This window comes from Garra rufa, chromosome 25 (assembly GCF_049309525.1).
Source record: "Garra rufa chromosome 25, GarRuf1.0, whole genome shotgun sequence".
In the NCBI taxonomy this organism is placed as follows: Eukaryota; Metazoa; Chordata; class Actinopteri; order Cypriniformes; family Cyprinidae; genus Garra; species Garra rufa.
Window position 1 is genome coordinate 17,523,363 of NC_133385.1, and position 20,583 is coordinate 17,543,945.

Below are 20,583 nucleotides of genomic sequence, written 5' to 3' on the forward strand. Positions count from 1 at the left end.
AAAAAAAAAGGTAAAACAACGATGTTGGACGATTTTGAAGTTGGAGGAGAAAATGAGATGGAGTTTTTCACCCTACCCTACCTTTTTGAACCAAAGTATACAGATGAAGAACTAACCGCGCATGACCTTTCCAAAGTGGTCTTAGACGCGCATCACAGAGCTAGTGCAAGACGGGCATTTGTGGTTTAAAAAGGATATCATTTTTTGTTTTATTTAGAAAATGACCCATTATTTTGCTAGATAAGACCCTTATTCCTCAGCTGGGATTGTGTAGAGCCCATTTTACAATTAGACCTTCAACCTGTTGATTCCCCTATGAAGTCCACTATATGGAGAAAAATCATGGAATGTTTTCCTCAAAAACCAAATTTCTTTTTAACTGAAAAAGAGACATTTTGGAAGTGAACCAATCATAGTAATCATAATGTAAAAACAAGGAAAATGCACAATTAAAGATCCAATGTGGGCCATTATCATTACAAAATCTCCAATATTGGCCAGTAACCATTGTAATACTGATACATTTTGCACCCCTAAAGATTTAGAAGGTAGTCTCATCTAGACACTGCATTTCTGCTATACATTTTATTTTAATGGAATTTTCATGGAATGCTTCATTCTGTCAAACTTGATGCATCAAGCTGCATGTAGGATCAATTTTGCTCTGCACAAAGTGCTGCGTCATGCAAATCGTCCATTGCTGGTTGCGATTAGGACAGCGGCGAATCGAAATTGAAATCAGACCAAGAAGGTTTGTGTGGTGGTTGCCAGCTGTGTTTTAAGAACCTGGAATCAGTTTCTGCACTTTGATCCATTTGTCAGATCATCTTGATATGTCGTGGTCTGTATATCATCCACTCGAGGATGAAACCCGATCGCTCGCCGCTTCCTGTAACAGCTTATCGTTGCTGTTCGACATTTTGAATTGGGACAGGGTAGGTTACAGGTGTGAAGCCTTATACCTTCCTTAGAATCTGCAGTTTGTTTTACATGCCATCTGGTATAAGGTTCCCATTTCATCTGTAGAAGCTCCTGGCTCACTTCCCAAACTTCAGGGCTTACGGCATCAAACATTTGAGAGTCTTATATCACCTTAGTCACTACTAGATCCAGTCCTACTCAAAACCTTCGCATGAAAGGCCTTTTAAGGAGTAAGCTAGAAGATGCACACTGAATCTGTACTTACAGAGTTCCACAAAGTTCAGTGGGTTTGTAAAATTCTGTAAACACTTTGTTCGTTGCATGTTCTCTTATTAAAATTTTTTGAATAATTTGAATTAGCTCGCAGCATGCTCTGTTTACCACCATGTTAAAATTGCTCTGGATTCAGGAGTCAAACAACTTTTCAGATTCTCAGCTGAATCATTAGATGTTAAGTAGTTAGAAGCTTTTAATGTAGCTTCATTCTTTAACTCTGTGTTCTCTAGAACATCTAAACCAAATCAATACCTAATAATATAGCTGTTCATGCTGTTTTTCCCTGAGATCATCAGGCCTCTATAGAGGATTATTTTCAGCTCCGTCTAATGTACATTGATTCCATTGAAGCCGGCCAGACTGTCTGTGTTTCTCAGCATTTCCGACGGGAACTGAAATGATAGAGCATTGAAAAGGCTTTGTTTATTGCTCTGGTGCCTCTGCCTCATAACACTCCATGCAAACAACACTTCCGTCTCTGAAGAGCTTGAAGAAAGAGAGCTTAATTTTGGTGTTTTTTTTTTTTTTATTTTTTATTTTTTTTAAGCACCTGGTTTGTTTACCTGGCCTGGTTGCTCCGCCTGAATTAAGTGTTATTTTTGTATCATTTAGATGCTGTTTTAGTTTTAGTAATATTTTGATTTATTTTGTAGCTTATTTTCTGTTTTCATTTTCAAATTAGTCACATCTATGTCATCCAAGTTGTTCATGTCTTTCTCCAAAATTAAGTTTTTTGAGGAAAACATCTCAGTTTTCATTTTTCTTCATATAGTGGACTTCAATGGGTTGGCGGTCCAAATTGCAGAACAATGCAGCTTTAAAGGGCTCTACGCGATCCCAGCCAAGGAATAAAGGTCTTACCTAGCAAAACAATCTTCCATTTTCTAAAAAAAAAAAAAAAAAAAAAAACCCACAAATGCTCGTCTTGCACTAGCTCGACTTCATGCATTACAAAATGATGCACATGTGACTTAGGCGGAAGTACTGACCCAGTAAAGAAAGTCAAATGCCCTTTACAGAAAAAGGTAAAACAACATTTGTAAAATTCTAAACCCTTTATTCATTACATGTTCTCTTATTTGACTCTCAAATTTGCTTTCAACTACCAATCAGAGTGCAGCACACCCTGTTTAACATCATGTTAAAATTGCTTTGGATTCAGGAGTTGTAAAATTCTGTAAACACTTTGTTCGTTGCATGTTCTCTTATTAAAATGTTTGAATAATTTGAATTAGCTTGCAGCATGCTCTGTTTACCACCATGTTAAAATTGCTCTGGATTCAGGAGTCAAACAACTTTACAGATTCTCAGCTGAATCATTAGATGTTAAGCAGTTAGAAGCCTTTAATGTAGCCTTTAATTCCTTAACTCAGTCTTCTCAAGAACATCTAAGCCAAATCAATACCTAATAATATAGCTGTTCATGCTGTTCCTTCCTGAGATCATCAGGCCTTTATAGAGGATTTTTATTTCTCTTTGTAGACAATTTTGAAGTTGGAAGAGAAAATAAGATTGAGTTTTTCGCCCTACCCTAACTTTTTGAAACGAGGTACTCAGACGAAGAACTAAACATGCATGACTTTTTTTCAATGTGATTACTCAATGCATGAAGACTTGCTATAGTGCAAGACAAACATTTGTGGTTAAAAAATATATACATTTTATTTTATTTAGAAATTGACAGATCGTTTCACTAGATAAGACTCTTATTCCTCGTCTGGGATCGTGTAGAGCAGTGGTTCCCAAACTTTTTATGCCGGGCCCCCCTTTTGCATAATAACATATATATTGTATTCTGGAAGTGAACTACTCCTTTAACAATTCACTTGAAAACAATTATTTTCGTGTAATGTTTTTTTATTTGTTTTTTAATTAAATTACTGATTCAGTTACTCCTTGTAAACATTTTACTTGCTTCAGTATGTTTTGCTCTTGCTGTTTATTACTACATTTTGTTATAAACTGCTGTAGCTTCACATTCACCCGTTCTCATTTCTAACCCAAACCCTCTGATGGGAATCCGTTTTGCTCTGACCTCAGGAATGCCTAACTTCCATTAAAAAAGGTTTGGTTGGTTCTATAAACCCTAAACTCTCTTCTGGAATCGCCATAGTTGCGAGGTCCCACAGAATGTGAATTTCTAGCCAATGTGTTCTCATTGCACGCTCTGTTTCTAGAACTAAGGGGCGGCGCACGAGCCAGGCTTTAGCTATGAGTGGTATGTTGTACCCTTTGGGCGTTAGCCGGGGAAAAACATTAGCTTCTCTGTATGTTTTGCAACACATGACTGTGTTATGGTTGAAAATGAGAATTAAGGGAACTGTTGTTTCACAGTGAAGCCATAGAAGAACAATTTTGGTTTCCTCAAAGAACCTCTAAATGAACAGTTTATAAAAGAATAGTGTAAAGAACATTTCAATAATCTAATAAACATTTTTCCCATTTTAAAGAACCTTTTGTGCAATTAAATGGAACTGTAGATGCCAATAAAGAACCTTTATTGTTAAGAGTGTAGGTTGCACTTCTTTAGGGCACTTCTCCTAAAACTGACAAACCAAATTGTGGGTGTTGCCTGACAGATTTGCAGCTGACAATTCCGTTTCGTGTTACTTGGCGTGTTATTAAAAGTCCAGTACACTATACAGGATGTCGTAACGGCTCGGGTTGTGTTACTCAACCTAAATTTCCTTTCAGATTTCCCTAAACCCCCGGTAATGCATGTTCCTTTTTGCAAAAAGACCTGTGGCCATCACAGAAAAGTTTTGGATGACTTGTAGGGGAAGTCCGAATAACTGCTCTCTGCAGTAGGAGATTAGATAAGCAGTGTTTGGGTGGGATTTGTTTACCAAGAGCTCTCTGACTGGACGCCGAGCAGGAGGGGCGGAAAAAACCCAGTGACCCATGTCTTCTCATTCTTATTTGCAGAAGCCGCTGTTAATGAAAGGCTTTAACACTCTTTCGCTCCTGGCAGGCACGTGTGGATCATCTGCTGCGGCTGCGTGTTCATATTCGGCTCTCTCCGGGTGGTTGACTGCGTGCCAGAGAGAGTCTAATGTCCTCGCCCCTTTTGTGAGCAACACAAGTCGTTGAAAACCCTGGGGTTAGGCTGGGATGATCAGCTGGGGGCGGATTTCTGAAACTCACACACCCTTGCACGATGCCTTTGCTGTTTGCAGTGAGAGACTGCTGACAGCGGTTTTGACACAGCTGATCTTCCTAATCGCACGTCCCTTGACACATTTCACCGCCTTTCTGGTGTTTTTTTTGGGTTTTTTTTAACATCCCGTCCCGATCGCCGCTCTCTCTCTAGACGACATGCTTGTTTTCTGAACAGCTGCAGAGCTTCGTTGGCCTTCAGAGAGGTTATTGTGTGGTCAGGGCTTGTCGTCCCAGTAGCCACTTTAGACTGCGGCCGCTCTAGGCTTTCCGGCTGCAGCTTGAACCAGATGACTCTGACCCCCCTCCTTCACATCCCGCCGACCTCACAGGAAATAACTGATGCTGGACAGGGGTTCAAATTTAGCATGGCTTTGCTTGACAAACACTGGTTCGTACTGACTCCGAAAATGGCTTTTTAGCATGTGGCCACCATTAGCACTGCTGGTAAATTCCACCTTTTAGTCTTTCTTTTGGTCTTTAAAACATGATCTCGGTGGAATCGGGTTGCACGACTGAGAACAGTGGATACACAACACCTACCTTTGAAAACACTTTTGGTAAAGACCATGCAGTAATGGTGAATATTCTCATGTTGCTGTTGTTTTCATCTTACCTTATATAGTGCCCTATGAAATATTATTTTTTTCCAAATTCTGTTTTAATTTTTCTGGATTATGTTTTAATGGGTAAATTAAATTTGATTAATCAAAAAATGTCTAATTAATTGAAATAATGAAAATTACACAATTTAACAGCAATTTATTAAAAGTTTAACAAAATTTGAATGTTCAATTTTTGAATTTAATTATGTTTTACATAAATTTTCTGAATTCCATTTTAATGGTTTCATTAAATTTTCTTAATCAAAAGCATCTCTAATGGATTTTATTATTTAGAAAAAAAGATATTTTTCCTTTTATTTTCAGCAAAACTGTTTGTATTTACATTTTTCTGGTAAATAAATTCTGGTAGATAATTTCTTCTGGTAAATATTCTTTTATAAATAATGTTTTAATAATTTATTATAATGGGAGCCTGTGATTTTCGCGATACGGAAAACGTGGACTGAATCGTGAAATCTTGTCATAAAAACGAAATTCATTGTATAATGCAGAATGTCACTGAATTTTGGAGTAGGTCACTACACCTAAATCAAAACACGATATGGACTAGTGTCCGTGAATATTAAGCCGCAGAAAAAAAAATTATAAATGACTTGAAACTTACATAACTTGCTGTTAAAAGAAATTGTTGTTAAATTTGTGTAAGTTTCATGATTTCAATTAATTAGACATTCTTTTTGATTGATTTTTTTAAATTTAACTATTAAAACTTTAGTTTAAACTAGGGATGCTCATTTCGGTTAATTTTCCTGACCGACAACCGCTGCTCGTTATCCGAACATTAACCGTTAACTGATAAAATTAGAATAAAAAATTAGTTTAAAATAAAAATAGAATGCACGAGTATCTGTGATGATACATTAAAAATACAGGCAAATGTTTTATTTTAACGTGCAAACAGCAGCATACAGAGCAACAACAAAAACTGTATTGACATATACTTAAATTATCACGCATCAGCAGCGCTTCTGAGAACAGAGAAAATCTGAATGAAAAAAAAAAGAATAATATAAACAGGCCTACACAAAATATGTATAAATTAAATAACTACCTAATTAAGATGACAAAACTAAAACACACTGAATCCTTTTATGCGCTTTGAAGAACTGTACCGGTCTTATTCTTCTCGTCGGACATAAAAATATATAGCAGGCCAGCCAATACCTCAGTGTGCCTAGTTTTGAACATGTCCACATGCTGTACGGATAGGCAGGACCGCTGCCTGTTAACTCTTAGATCCGCGAAAAAAACACACCATCACAAAAACCCTTTCAATTTGCGGTTCGGGACTTCCATCCACTGTCATATGCGTGTGGAGAAGCGCGTGTTTTACAGCGTTCAGCAATAGCCAATCACAGACAGGTATGTTGATTTGATTATCACTGTGGCCAATCAGAGGAGGCTATGTTACAATCCACTCACCAACCAAAGTGCCGGTTTCAGTTTTGCTGATTTCTACACTTTCGCGAACTCTCTTATTAAAACAAAGAAAGTGTTGCCATTATATAAATAAGAGATTAATTGTGCAGTGTAAAGGTTATTTTATTACTTTTTAATAACTTTATGAGATTGCGATGAACTACTCTAGGATGAGTGACAGCTTTCCAGTGATTGTAACGGGAGCGCCTATTGCGCACTTTCTAGACTATAATTCATTCAGAATTTGAATACATTCACTCACGGATTCACTCTCTGATAACCCAATAACGCCACTTGCCACTGAGTTGCATATACAGGCGCATCAACACGCGCGCGTGAGTAAACAGATAACTTACAAATAGCATTATTTCTTTCACCATGCAGCAAACGTAAAAAAAAAAAAAAGAATAGAAAAAAAACCTTTTAACCCGTTTAACTGATAGTAATAATCGGTTAAAATTCTTACTGTCGGTTAACGGTTAAACGGTCAATATGAGCATCCCTAGTTTAAACCAAAAAAAAAACAAAAAAAAACATTAAATTCTGAAAAATTTAAACGGGGGAAAAAACAGAATAAATAAAACCAATTTCATAGGGCCCTACCTTTATATTGTTGGCTGGTCCAAAACAAATCTGGTTGTTGGAGAGATCAGGACAATTAAATCTATATTCCTTCCAAAATAACCCCACATCCATCAAAATCATGGCTATTAAAACAGTAGCTCCATGTGTGTTTCTCTCGCATTTGTCAGCTGTGTGTCTTTCGCTGAAATGAAAATGATTTTCTAGAATCGAGTTGATCGTACTAGGCATTTATCATCATTATCGTGTTGCCAGGGATGTCTGCGTTTAATGAAATTAGATGTCAACGTCTGGACATTTACTCAGTAACCCATGTTATCAAATATTTGTATGGGTGCTGTTGTTTGCAATTATAAATGATAAGAATAACGTCACACTAGTTTGTTTTTAGTCCACGCTGTTCTTGGCTGCTGTTCACAAATTGAGCTTTGCACTGAAATAAGCGCTGTGAAATCTAATCTTACTCCAGGGGGAAAAGGCTTGAACATTTGAAGTCTGGCCTGGACTCAAGCAAACATAACACGGGTGCAAATGCCGCCTCTAAATAGTCTTAACAGTAACTCTCTTTGTTTGAGTTGGGAAGTCCAGACCTGCCGTGTTATGTCATCATTCTTTCTGACCTGATTTCTGTAACTTCCCCCGATTCTTTCACCTGAAATGCGACTTCCTGCTGACTGTGGGCTGCTGGGAATTTTTTTTTTTTTTTTTTTTGTAAGATTTGCAAAACCACATTGATGTAAATAGCATTCTTAAACCGGAGTACATTTTTGAGCAGAAACCAATTGCGGTTACAATATAGTTTGGCAGTTTGCAAAATTAACATGTTCGCGTTTAAGGGCCTTTCTGGCTTAATGCCCTCTCGTCCTTCAGTGCCCCGTGCTATTGGATTTGTCTGTGCTGCTGGAGCGTGTGGTATTATGTTGAACTTATGTTAGGCTTTGGATTTATTCTGTTTGCCCATCGCTATGCTGGAGGTTTATTGGGGTTTAGGCCGTAAGATCTTGTGCAGAATATAGAGCACTTTATTTGTGCTGTCACTGTGCCAGGCATACTCATGTTTGTACTGTCAGTTAAGCCATACTGTTACCACGGCAGAAAATAGCATCTCGTGCCACGGTTTTAATAACCACAGTCCTTGAAACAGTAGTAGTTCTGTGAAAACAACAACTGTCTGTGGAGTTATTAACAACTGTTTCTAATGTTCTGTGTTTTCACGTTATGTTATGGCATGGGTAATGATATATTTGAATTCACTATATATCATGATACACGTACTTGCACGACATTTAATGAATAAATGGGATCTCTACATGAACCATGCTGATTTGTTTAAATAGTTTGCCTGATTTAGTAGCTTAAAGTATATTCAATGCAATTTATTTTAGTAGTTTTGCCACAGTTTGCTATGTTTAAATCCATTCTGCAAAGTTTCTTCATAATAATGTAAAGAAAAACTGCAGGTTTTGTCTAGGCCTAGCTATTTTTTTTATTATTAATAATAAAATAATAATAATAATATCTTACTATTATTATTGTTTTTGTTACTTAAATATATTTTATAATAAAAAACCTTGCAGATTATATTTTATTATTTATATTTTTTATTCATATTATTATTTAATAATATTTATTTATTAAAATTAAAATGCATTTGTTTTTATTAATATTATTTTATAAGAAATAATATTTTGCAAATAAATGATGTGATTATTATTATTATTATTATTATTATTATTAATATTATTATTATTATATGTATTTCATAAGAAATAACCCTGCAAATGCTGTGGTCCGGGCTATATTAAGTTATTATTATTATTATTATTATTAATAATAATAATAATAATAATAATAATAATAATAATAATAATATTTGTATTTTGCAAATAAATGATGTGATGATGATGATGATGATTTATTATTTTTATAAGAAAACCCTGCAGATTCTCTTTTGGCGTCACTGTATTTAATTAAATAACATTTTGAATTGTTGTTGTTATTGTTATTATATTATAGTATTATTGTTATTATGATTATTTATTATATAATAATAATATAATAATAATAATATTTAAATGTATTTTGCAAATAAATGATGTATTGATTATTATTATTATTAATATTATTATATGTATTTCTTATAAGAAATAACCCTGCAGATTCTGTTTTGGCGTGGCTGTATTAAATTAATAAAATAACATTTTGAATTGTTGTTATTATATTATAGTAGTATTGTTGTTGTTGTTATGATCATTTATTATTATTGTTGTTGTTGTTGTTGTTGTTGTTATTATTATTATTATTATTATTATTATTGTTATTGTTATTATTATTATTATTATTATTATTATTATTATTAAGAAATAACCCTGCAGATTCTCTCTGGGCCTAGCTATATTAGATTATTTTTATTTCAAATATAATATTATTATTAGTAGTAGTAGTTGTAATAATAATAATTAATATTGTTAAATATTTTTTAAATATAAATTATTTAAATATATTTTGCAGCATAATAATAATAAACTTATTTATTAATATATTATTTTATAATGTTATAATATAATAACATATATTGATATATTTTACAAAAACAATAATTGTTTAATAATAATAATAGTAATGCCATTTTTATTGTTTGTAAATTCAAGTAATACTCCCTTATTTTTTCCCCAACTGTAAACAATTAGAACTTTGTTTCACACCCAAAACCTTACACAGTTATTGCATTTTTATATGCTTTTGCATATAAATTCTGTACAGCAGTCCGTCTAATACTAGCTGCACAAACACACCTAGCAATGCACCGTGTGCTGTGTTTGTTTGACTCGGTGATGACTTCTGTTATAATGCGTCATCCTGTGTGTGCACATAATGGGTTGAGCAGCTTAAAATGAATCACAGCATTTGCTGCTACAACACCTCTGACTAGCAAGACCAAATGCGAGACAAAAAATGCAATAAACATACCTGCAAACTTGTCGCTTTTCGGCGACAATCGCCGTTTTCATTGTCAATTGGGTCATTCACATGAATCGTGTAGAACCGGAGAGTTTTTTTTTTTGGGGGGGGGGGTCTTGCATTGGGCTTGACATCTGGGTCGATCGGAATCTCAACTGAGCTCGCGTCTGTCAAGAGAGGGAGGTGGGGGTAGGCTTGCGTGCCATGTAGGCCATTATTGGACAATTCTTATAAATTACATTTTTTCTGGACCAATCGGAATCTCAGCGCTTGCTACAGGATCTTGAACACTGCCATCTGTGTTCGCGCCTGTCAAGAGACACCTGACCTAATGTGGAAAGAAACTCTGATGGAAATTGAATTCAAGGTAACTCAGTCTTTTTGGAGCTAAACAACAGATATTTGTTTGCTCAAGTCAAATAACGTCAGCTAGCGTTTTTTTTTTTCATACAGTTAGCCTATGCTTCGGGCAAAATGCTTAATAACAAGCAAAACAAGTGGATCCAATGCTGGAATTTCCGTTAGCAAGATAGCAAATTTTCTAGCCATCTAACATTATTAGCTAGTTGTAATGTTAATTCCTGCATTGTCTGACCGTCTTGCTAACTAAAGTTAACCATTTACAGTAGCTTGCTACGTAAGTATATAGTATTTCAGATAGCAAACTTAGTTTGTAACCTCATCATTAGCCCCTAACTTAAGCCAGGTGCTCTGCCTTGAGTTCTGGCTACTAGAGATGTACTGAATATTCGGCTTTTCGGACGAAAGATTTTTATCATCGAAACAACACAGTCGAAACAGTATGTTGACGCAAAGAGAAACCAAAGATATAACTTTCAGTGAGTGAAAAACAATGGCTTTACGTTGGTGTTACGGCGCAATATTGTAAAGATATGTCTTTTCTATATACTGTATTTTTTATAAATATTTATGTTTTAAACTAGGGCTGGGCGATTAATCGAAAAATAATCGAAATCGACATTCAGAACCTATAATCGTTAAAATTTTTCCAGGAAGATTATTTCAATTACTTTCCCTTTAAAAAACACAAGCGCTCCGTTACGTTATTCCGCCGACATGTCGATGGAGAGCTTAAACAGTATTTATACAGTAAAAAGTATTTACAGGATATACAAGGGTAATTTTATTTAGAGGAGATACTGCTTATTTTCTACTTTTAATATGAAAAACATTGAAAATTATTTATTTTGTTTCCAATAGTGCAAGTTATTTATTTTCACTAATTTAAGAAAAATGTGACTTTTCGTTTTAAGCAATGCTTGCTTTAATTTCAGTTGTTCAACACTGATGTTCAATTAATAATCATAGATCGTAGATAGTGTGTTTCCTTCAATTATTTTAAAATCAAGTAATGCACCCTTCATCCAAAAATCTCTCGCTTGTAATATGTGAACATATTTACTGTACAAAACTTGTCAGTGAACTATGAGGGCAAAAAAATAATTATTATATAAATATAATTAAATATAATTTCATTAATAAATAAAATAATCGTTCATTAATCGTAATCGGGTTAAAATGTTCAATTAATCGAGATTTTGATTCTAAGCCAAATTGCCCAGCCCTATTTTAAACCATGGAGGTGAGCCAATGGATATCACACAAGCAACGTGGAAACTGTTAGCCATAAATGCAGTGGTACTAATAATTGGCATAATTCTTTCGGTTTTCGGTTTCAGCCAAAAATTTTCATTTCGGTGCATCCCTACTGGCTACTACTCCAATTCTGAGCTACCCTGATTAACGACACGTTATGGACACCCCCCCCCCCCCCACACACACACACACACACACACTAGGCACTGTCACCTTTTTTTCTCTGAGTTTGCAGGTCTGAATAAAGAACAACCTGTAACTTTGTTTCAAAGCCTGAATTCAAAAAGCAGTGTCGCATAGCAAGCCATTAGTGAATAATTCACAGCAGCTTTTGTTACCGCATAAGTAGGGTAATGTTGGTAGTTACAGCTGCTTACTAGTGACCTGGCATGACACATTCTAGTATCAATAGCTGACTTTTTTTAACCATGTATCCTTTAGGTGCTGCAAATGTGATTGGTAGCCGACAAGCTCGGACATTCAGCAGAGCTTTAGCGCCTGAGGAGTTAGCACTGTAGTTGATTATTAATGGCGACCGGGGTTAATTGTGTGTCATCAGACTCCTCCTCTGTCATCACCCAGTTTTGGTGTTTGGATCTGTCCTCATCTGTCGCTAGGCAGCCAGCATTTTCTCTCCGGTTGTCACGGTAGCAGATGTGTATGGGCCCGTTGACGTCAAAGCCCAGATCCAACGGCAGACTCGCGCTGCATCAGACCAGGAATGCCGCGTCATTAGGCTCAGGATCATATCGATATGAGCACAAATCATGACTCTTGAGCTTAAGTGAGCGTTAGACTTACAGTGCGTAATAAAATGATGTCGAATGTCATGTTTAATATGAAATGATGTCTATGAATCATTTTGGTATTATCATCTTATTCATATTGTAATCCAAACAAATTTCCTTCTTCGTAGCTTTTTATAATGAACTGTCCTATTGCTTTTTAATCAACAGCTTGTTGTCAAGGTAACCACTCCATTAATTCTCATCCTTTCCTGATGATGTGTTTCAGGGCTCCGGAGATCATCCTGGGCTTACCCTTCTGTGAGGCCATAGACATGTGGTCACTGGGCTGCGTCATCGCTGAGCTCTTCTTGGGCTGGCCGCTTTATCCAGGAGCGCTGGAGTATGACCAGGTAAGATCAGCCGGTGATCTTAGATAATGACCCACTTTGCTGCGTTCTGGTGACGCTAATGGGGAGCGTTTTGGAGGATGACATCATTTGGGTTTTTTTTAGGCTAAGTCTTTGTGATAAGCTTCCTCTCAAAGAAAAAGAAATTGCCGTCGGCAGTAGCAGGTTGTGCAGAACTATGCATTTTCTCAATGTTCAAGTCGGTGGGTGCCTGTGTAATAAAACACAATGCCGGGGTCTCGTGACTTGTTTTTAAAAGAGATTATTTTTAACTTGAATTCGGTGTCTTATCACAGGTTGTTGCAAAGCTCAAACTGTGAAACAGATTTTTTTTCTTTTAATTTATGTATATAAATATATCAAATATAAATAGGGTGAGTCTAAAATTAAATATATTTTTATTTCTTTTTCTCATTTATGTATTTATTTGTTTGTTTATTTGTTTAAATAGGGTAAGTCCAAAATTGAATATTGAATATTTGTATTTCTTTTTTCTTATTTATTTATTTAGGGTAAGTTCAAAATGGAATAAAATGAAATATATTTATTTCTTTTTTCTTATTTAATTTAACTTTTACATTTATTTATTTATTTGTTTGTTTATTTAAATGGGGTAAGTCAAAAATGAAATGAAATATTTTTTTTCTTTTTTTCTAATTCATTTATTTAAATAGAGTAAGCCTAAAATGAAATGAAATTATATATTTTCTGTTTTTCTCATTTAATTAATGAATTAATGAATTAATTCAGCACAAAATGAAATTAAATATATTTTTATTTATTTTTCCTCATTTATTTATTTTGCTTGTTTGTTTGTTTAAATAGGGTAAATCTAAAAGGAAATTAAATGTATTTATTTATTGCTAGCCCAAAATGGAATTTAATTAAATATATATATATTTTTTTTCTTATTTAATTTATGTAATAAATGTATTGTTTATTTATTTAAATAGGGTAAGCCCAAAAAGAAAGAAAATTCAATATTTACTTATTTATTGTATGCCCAAAATGAAATTAAAAATATGTATTTGTTTATTTAATTTAACTTTTAAACTTATTTATTTGGTTATCTAAATATGGAAAGCCCAAAATGAAATTAAATTAAATGTTTTTTTTTTCTCGATTTATTATTTTTATTTAAATAGGGTAAGCTCAAAATGGAATAAAATGAAATATATTTATTTCTTTTTTCTTATTTAATTTAACTTTTACATTTATTTATGTAAAATGAAAATATTTTTTATTTCTTTTTTCTAATTTATTTATTTTAAATAGAGTAAGCCTAAAATGAAATGAAATTATATATTTTTTGTTTTTCTCATTTAATTAATTAATTAATTCAGCACAAAATGAAATTAAATATATTTTTATTTATTTTTCTCATTTATTTATTTTGTTTGTTTATTTGTTTGTTTAAATAGGGTAAGTCTAAAATGAAATTAAATGTATTTATTGCAAGCCCAAAATGAAATTTAATTAAATATATTTATTTATTTTTTCTTATTTAATTTATGTAATAAATGTATTTATTTATTTAAATAGGGTAAGCCCAAAAAGAAAGAAAATTAAATATTTATTTATTGTATGCCCAAAATGAAATTAAATATTTATTTGTTTTTTATTTAATTTAACTTTTAAACGTATTTATTTGGTTATCTAAATATGGTAAGCCCAAAATGAAATGAAATAAATTTATTTTTTTATTTTCTCGATTATTATTTTTATTTAAATAGGGTAAGCCCAAAATTCAATTAAATATATTTTTTTATTTCTTTTTTTTTTCTGTTTATTTATTTATTAATTTTATTTTATTTATTCGTCTTTATTTTAGAAATCAGCCTGGGCTTATTCTATTAAAAATAAACTAAAATAAAATGAAATGGTGTATTTAATTTCAGGAGATCATCCTGGACTGGACTTATATAAATAAAATATATGATAAAATAATAAAATACAATATATTTTAATTTTATTTTAGATTTATTTTCATTCATTATTACATAGTAAAAGCAATTATTATTGTATAAAGAAATAATTAATATAATAAAATTCAATCTAGATATACTTGCACCATTGTAAATCTTGGTGCATGTAGATAATTTACGCTAATTTAAATGCACATTTTTATTAAACAATCTGGGTAGTTTTGTCCAGCCATCAGTAACAGTATAGTGTGGTGTTTAGCATGTTTTTCCACCAAAAATTGCAGAACATGCAATAAAAGTAGAGATTATGTAATGAACTAGTTTTATTTATTTATCAGGTTTGTCAGCCCGATACTTAAAGCGAATTTCTTCACATAACGTGAAAGATGACTCACACACATTTAAAAAGTGTGAGCGCATTTACCGTCATGGACCAGTGCTGCCGATAAACCAAATGTCTGAGGTGGCGTAAATGACGCGTATGACGGTAGCAAAACTAGCCGGCTATGTCAGAATAGGCTGGTTTGGGTTTGCTGACCACAAACGCCTGGCCCGCCTGTCCGTGCCAGCAATAGGTCCAGTTCCACTCCACACAGCAGAATGTATTTATAACCGAAAGCCCCACTCGCACACACAGCCTCTCTCTGCACTATCAGCAGGTTCTCACTTCAGCGCGCTCTCTGTGTTTGTGCAGCGCTTTGGCAACCTGATCATGTCACTATAACACCCCTAAGATGCCATAAACGCTGCTTGTTTAACACGGCAGTGTTGAGCCTCAGCGCTTGTAAAAGGAGAGGTGGCGTCATAGTCGAGAGAGGAAGAGACGGAGAGGAATGAGAGCAAGCAGCCAAAGAGGGCTTTGTAGTGGCTTGTGTTTTCACTGGTAGAGGCCCACTGTGACACAGTCTTTCTGAGAAGCAGCAGATGCACGCTTAAAGGCGAACGGCAGCAGAGTTCACCGACCAGTAATACTCTTGTTTCCCAAGGCAACAAGAACAATGGTGTTTTTACACAGACACTCATGCATTGATGGGGTCGAACTGCTCCTGCCTTCCCTAAAAAGACAGCGCTGCGGTTAACCAAACACTGTTTAATGCTTTTGTGATGTTTGTGTTATGAAGTCATTGCTTGTATTTATAGAAGAATGCTATGGCAAACAAACCACAACACTAAAGCAGCCGAGTTGCTTTTTTGTTCTTAATTTGTTTAAGCCGTAGGTAGTTAAAAGGGTGAGGTGATAACCAACGAACCGTAGTCCAGTTAGACAAGTTATTGAAATCTATTAAAATGAACAGCAAGGCTGTCTTAAGGTCATCGGTCATTTCTGAAAATGCGTTTTCAGTGTTTTGTTGACTGCATAATCAATACCAAGGGCAATATTTGTCCCTGAAATTGATTTCACTAACAAATTAACCTAGTCAGTGAATGCACACAATATGTGTTCTCTATTTATTTGTACTTTTTTAAGTTAATGATTTGAAACACAATCTCTATGTAAGCAATTATGGCTGATAGTAGGACTGGGTTTTGGCGCAAATTTCACATTTCAATTCGATTATGCTTCACAAGCTTCTGCATCGATTTCGATTATTTTGGATATATATCAGGTACAGTACATAGTGATTTTTTTTTTACATGGCTGTAAAATATACACTACCAATCAAATGTTTTTAATGTTTTTATTTTATTTTATTTTTTATAGGAATTAGTCTCTTCTGCTCACCAAGTATTTATTTGATCCAAAGTACAGCAAAAACAGTAAAGTTTTGAAATATCGAAACGGTTTGCTATTTGAATACATTTCAAAATGTAATTTTATTTCTTATTTCAAAGTTAAATTTTTAGCATCCTTACTCCAGTCACATGATCCTTCAGAAATCATTCTAATATGCTGATTTTCTGCTTAAAAAAAACGTTTATTACTATTGTTATTATGTTTAACAGCTGAGTAAAATTTTAATAAATAGAAAGTTCAGAAGAACAGCATTTATCTGAAATCGAAATCTTTTGTAACATTATAAATGTCTTTACCGTCACTTTTGACCAATTTAAAGCATTCTTGCTAAATAAAGTATTCATTTCTATTATTTCTTTCTCAAAAAAAAAATATTTTTGAAAAATAAATATTTTTGAATGGTGTCATGTATAATGTTGCAAAAGCTTTTTATTTCATATAAATGCGGATCTTTGTATCTTTCTGTTCATCAAAGAAAGAAATGTTCTAAACTGTTTTAAATATTGATGATGATGATTATAATAATAAATGTTTCTTGAACAGAAAATCATCATCTTAGAATGATTTCTGAAGGATCATGTGACACTGAAGACTGCCGTAATGATGAATTTACCTTTGATCACAGGAATCATTTACATTTGAAAATATATTCCAATAGAAAAGTTATTTTAAATAGTAAAAATATTTAAAATTTTTAATTCAATTTTGGATGAAATAAATGCAGGCTTGGTGAGCAGAAGAGACTTTAAAAACATTAAAAATCTTACTGTTCAAAAACTTTTGACTGGTAGTGTACATGAGAGTCAGATGGTACTACATTACTATAATATTGAAGGTTAAAATGAACTGATTTGTATACAAACACTTAAATCACACTTAATAAAGTTTTTCCATAATAAAGTTACAATTACATAATTATATTTCTACTCCAAATTGTTTATTTTTATATAAACATTTAAATAATGGCTGTCATAAAAACATGACATTTTAAACATTAATTAAAAATTTAAGAACATGTTATATGGTGCATATATTTAGCAAAATTCTCCTCTAGAGTTAATTTTCCTAGCTGACTAACTAGTTTATGGTCACTGAATGTTTTTTCCGAGGTAAATGTGTTGTTACGTGACATTGTTCACAAGCTGTTATATTTTTTTATACGTCTTTACACAGTTAAAACACTGAGCGATTACATGATTACAGATTTCAATAAGTTGTACTCTCTTTTAACGTACCTTTGAATGTTCATTCATGTTTATTTTGTGCTATAACTAGTATTAAAGCGGATGAGAGGATCAGTTCACATTTCGCTTCTCTTGAACTAAGGCAATCTATCACTCCACATTAAACAGCGCTGAAAGGCATTTATTGTTTGAATACTGTAATAAAATGGACAGAATTTTAAATCTAAGACTTTGTTTCATATTAAAAATAACAAGGCGCAAAGCTTATTGCGATTTATTAGATGGGAGGCACCCTACAATGTTACATTTGTTAACTTAAAACAGGCTAAACTAATCGATTCTTGGGATTTAAGTAAAAATAAGAATTAATTAAAATCGAGAAATCGCTTTTTTTTTTTTTTTTACCCAGCCCAAATAAACACCGCACAAGATATACCATCTTTCAAAAGTTTGGGTTCCACTAGATTAGTCAGTCTTTTTAGAAAAAAAAAGTCTTACATAACTGTTTTCTATTTTAATGTTTGATGCAATGCTGAATTTTCAGCATGATTACTCCAGTCTTCATTCTCATGATCCTTGAGAAATCATTCTAATATGCTGATTTGCTGCTCAAGAAACATTTCAGGAATTGTATCACTTCCAGCAGCATTTGCCCTGATCCATAGCTCATTTCTGCCCCTGTTGTCACTCGCTTCAAATTAACCCTGCTGTTTCCTAACTAAGATCAGCTCTGCCCCTAGAGCGAGACGCTTAAACCCAAGTTGCTTGATGGAAACTGTCCATGTAATGAGGTGCAAGATAAATTGATCTGGATTAAAAACATCAGCCAAATGGTAAAGAAGGCATTTGGCTTGCCTGTTCGGTGTGAGAGGATTGACATCCATCTGTTGTGGGCAGAAAGAGTGGCCAGCATCTTGACTTGGCATCTTAACAAAGCCTTGAGTAGCGGCAGACCCCATGCTGCGCTCTGTATTAAGAGAGAAACACTGAGCTTTCCAAACTAGCTGTCATCAAACTCAACTCAAAACTCAGGGCTTGAAATAACAACCGAAGTTATTTGCTTATTTTTGTCTCTTTTGTTGTGCATTTCAAAGCGTTTTTTGCTGACTCATGTGGTTTGTAGCTTCTTGAAACTTCTGAAGATGCGCAATCACAGGTGACGTCAATGACAAATTCAAGCCATTTATCTTTAGCAACCACTAGGGTTATGATATGAATATACTTGTCAAGACAAAACCTTTCTGAGTGGTTCATTGGTATTTTGGCAAGGTTTTCCTGCTGCATACCACTTTTAGAGACCTGCCTATTCTAGACCAGTCTTATCTCGTATTACTTCCTCTTGAAATAGTGGAAAAGTACCACACACGTGTTACCATCTTATCATGCTTTGTGAATCAGTCAAGATGGATTTAGCATTACTTGTGTTATCAGAAATGACAATGTTGTTGATCCACTAATAATATACATGTCTCTGCAGATTCGTTACATCTCTCAAACCCAAGGGTTGCCTGGAGAGCAGCTTCTGAACGTGGGGACGAAGACGGCCCGGTTCTTCCGCAAGGAGACTGATTCACCTTATGCCACCTGGAGATTGAAGGCAAGGGTTTATTTCTCATCCACTTAACCAGACGTTGCTGACATAAGCTTACTGCATAGCTCTTTGAATCGAGTTACTGTCTGCTCCGCATAAAGTTTTGATTTAAAGTTCTTATGTAATGACTTCAAACACGCTTCCTGTTTCTGCAGACGACTGAGGAACATGAGACAGAAACGGGACTGAAGTCCAAGGAGGCGAGGAAGTACATTTTCAGCTGTCTAGATGATATTGGACATGTACGTTTTTGCTTGCAAATGCTTGTCATGCATCATCATGAGAAAAAATCTTGAGAAATTGTTGTTGTTATTATTATTTTAATTTTTATTATTATATAGCAGGGTTCCTCAAATCTTACCCTGGAGGTCCAATGCGCTGCAGAGTTTAGCTCCAACCCTGATGAAACTCACCTACCTGTGATTCTCTAATGATCCTGAAGACCTTGATTAGCATTCTCAGGTGTGTTTGATTAGGGTTAGAGCTAAACTCTGCAGTGCATTGGACCTCCAGGGTAAGGTTTGAGAATCCCTGTTATATAGCATTGTAGTAGTACTAATGGTACTACTACTACTAATACATATATTGGTGTATAATGGTATAAGGGATAATAATAATAATAATAATAATATACAGTCATTATATTAGCACGCTTCATTATTGTATAAAATAATGACTCTAATTATACATATTATGATTATATTATATTTAATGTTGTTATTTTTATTATAATATTTGTATTAATAACAATAATAATGATCATTTATATACAATGTAATTATATTGTAATTACATTATTGTATTTTGTGTATATGTAGAATAATAAATGGGTATGTTGTTTTTTTGTTCTGTTTTTGTTATAATATGATTATATTATGTTTATTAATGTTGTTGTTATTCTTTTTTATTATTAACAATATTAATAATAATTTATATACAATAATGTAATATTGTATTTTTGTAGTAATAAAAATAATATTTAGCATTAATATTAATAACCATTATTAACATTGTTATTAATACTATAAATATAATTGGTATAATAATACTACAGTAATATTAACACTTATCATTATTGCATAAAGTAATAATTCAAATTATAAATATGATATTATGTTTATTAATGTTGTTTTTTTATTATTAAAAACAATATTAATGATCATTTATATACAATAATGTAATTATATTGTATTATAGTAGTAATGAAAACAGCCATAATAATAACTTATTAATAATAATCATAATAATATGTAGCATTGCTATTAAAAAACATTAATATTGTTATTAATATTATAATGGTATAATAATAATATAATACAGTAATATTAACACTATCATTATTGTATAAAATTATTTTAATTATAAATATTATGATTATATTCTGTTTATTAACGTTATATTATAATTATATTTATTAACAATAATAATGATATATACAATAATATAATTATATTG

At 33.2% G+C, this 20,583-nt stretch overlaps 1 protein-coding gene across 1 annotated transcript in view; it reads left to right on the forward strand.

Annotated features, from left to right (window-relative positions):
- hipk3a (homeodomain interacting protein kinase 3a) overlaps positions 1–19,680 on the forward strand; it is a 37,803-nt gene extending 18,123 nt beyond the window's left edge. Inside the window, exons 3-5 of the mRNA XM_073831972.1 lie at positions 12,573–12,696; positions 19,015–19,134; positions 19,284–19,680. Coding sequence (XP_073688073.1) covers positions 12,573–12,696; positions 19,015–19,134; positions 19,284–19,424 — 385 coding nt within the window. The 3' untranslated portion in view covers positions 19,425–19,680. The remainder of the gene's footprint in view (positions 1–12,572; positions 12,697–19,014; positions 19,135–19,283) is intronic.
- Positions 19,681–20,583: the final 903 nt, after the last annotated feature.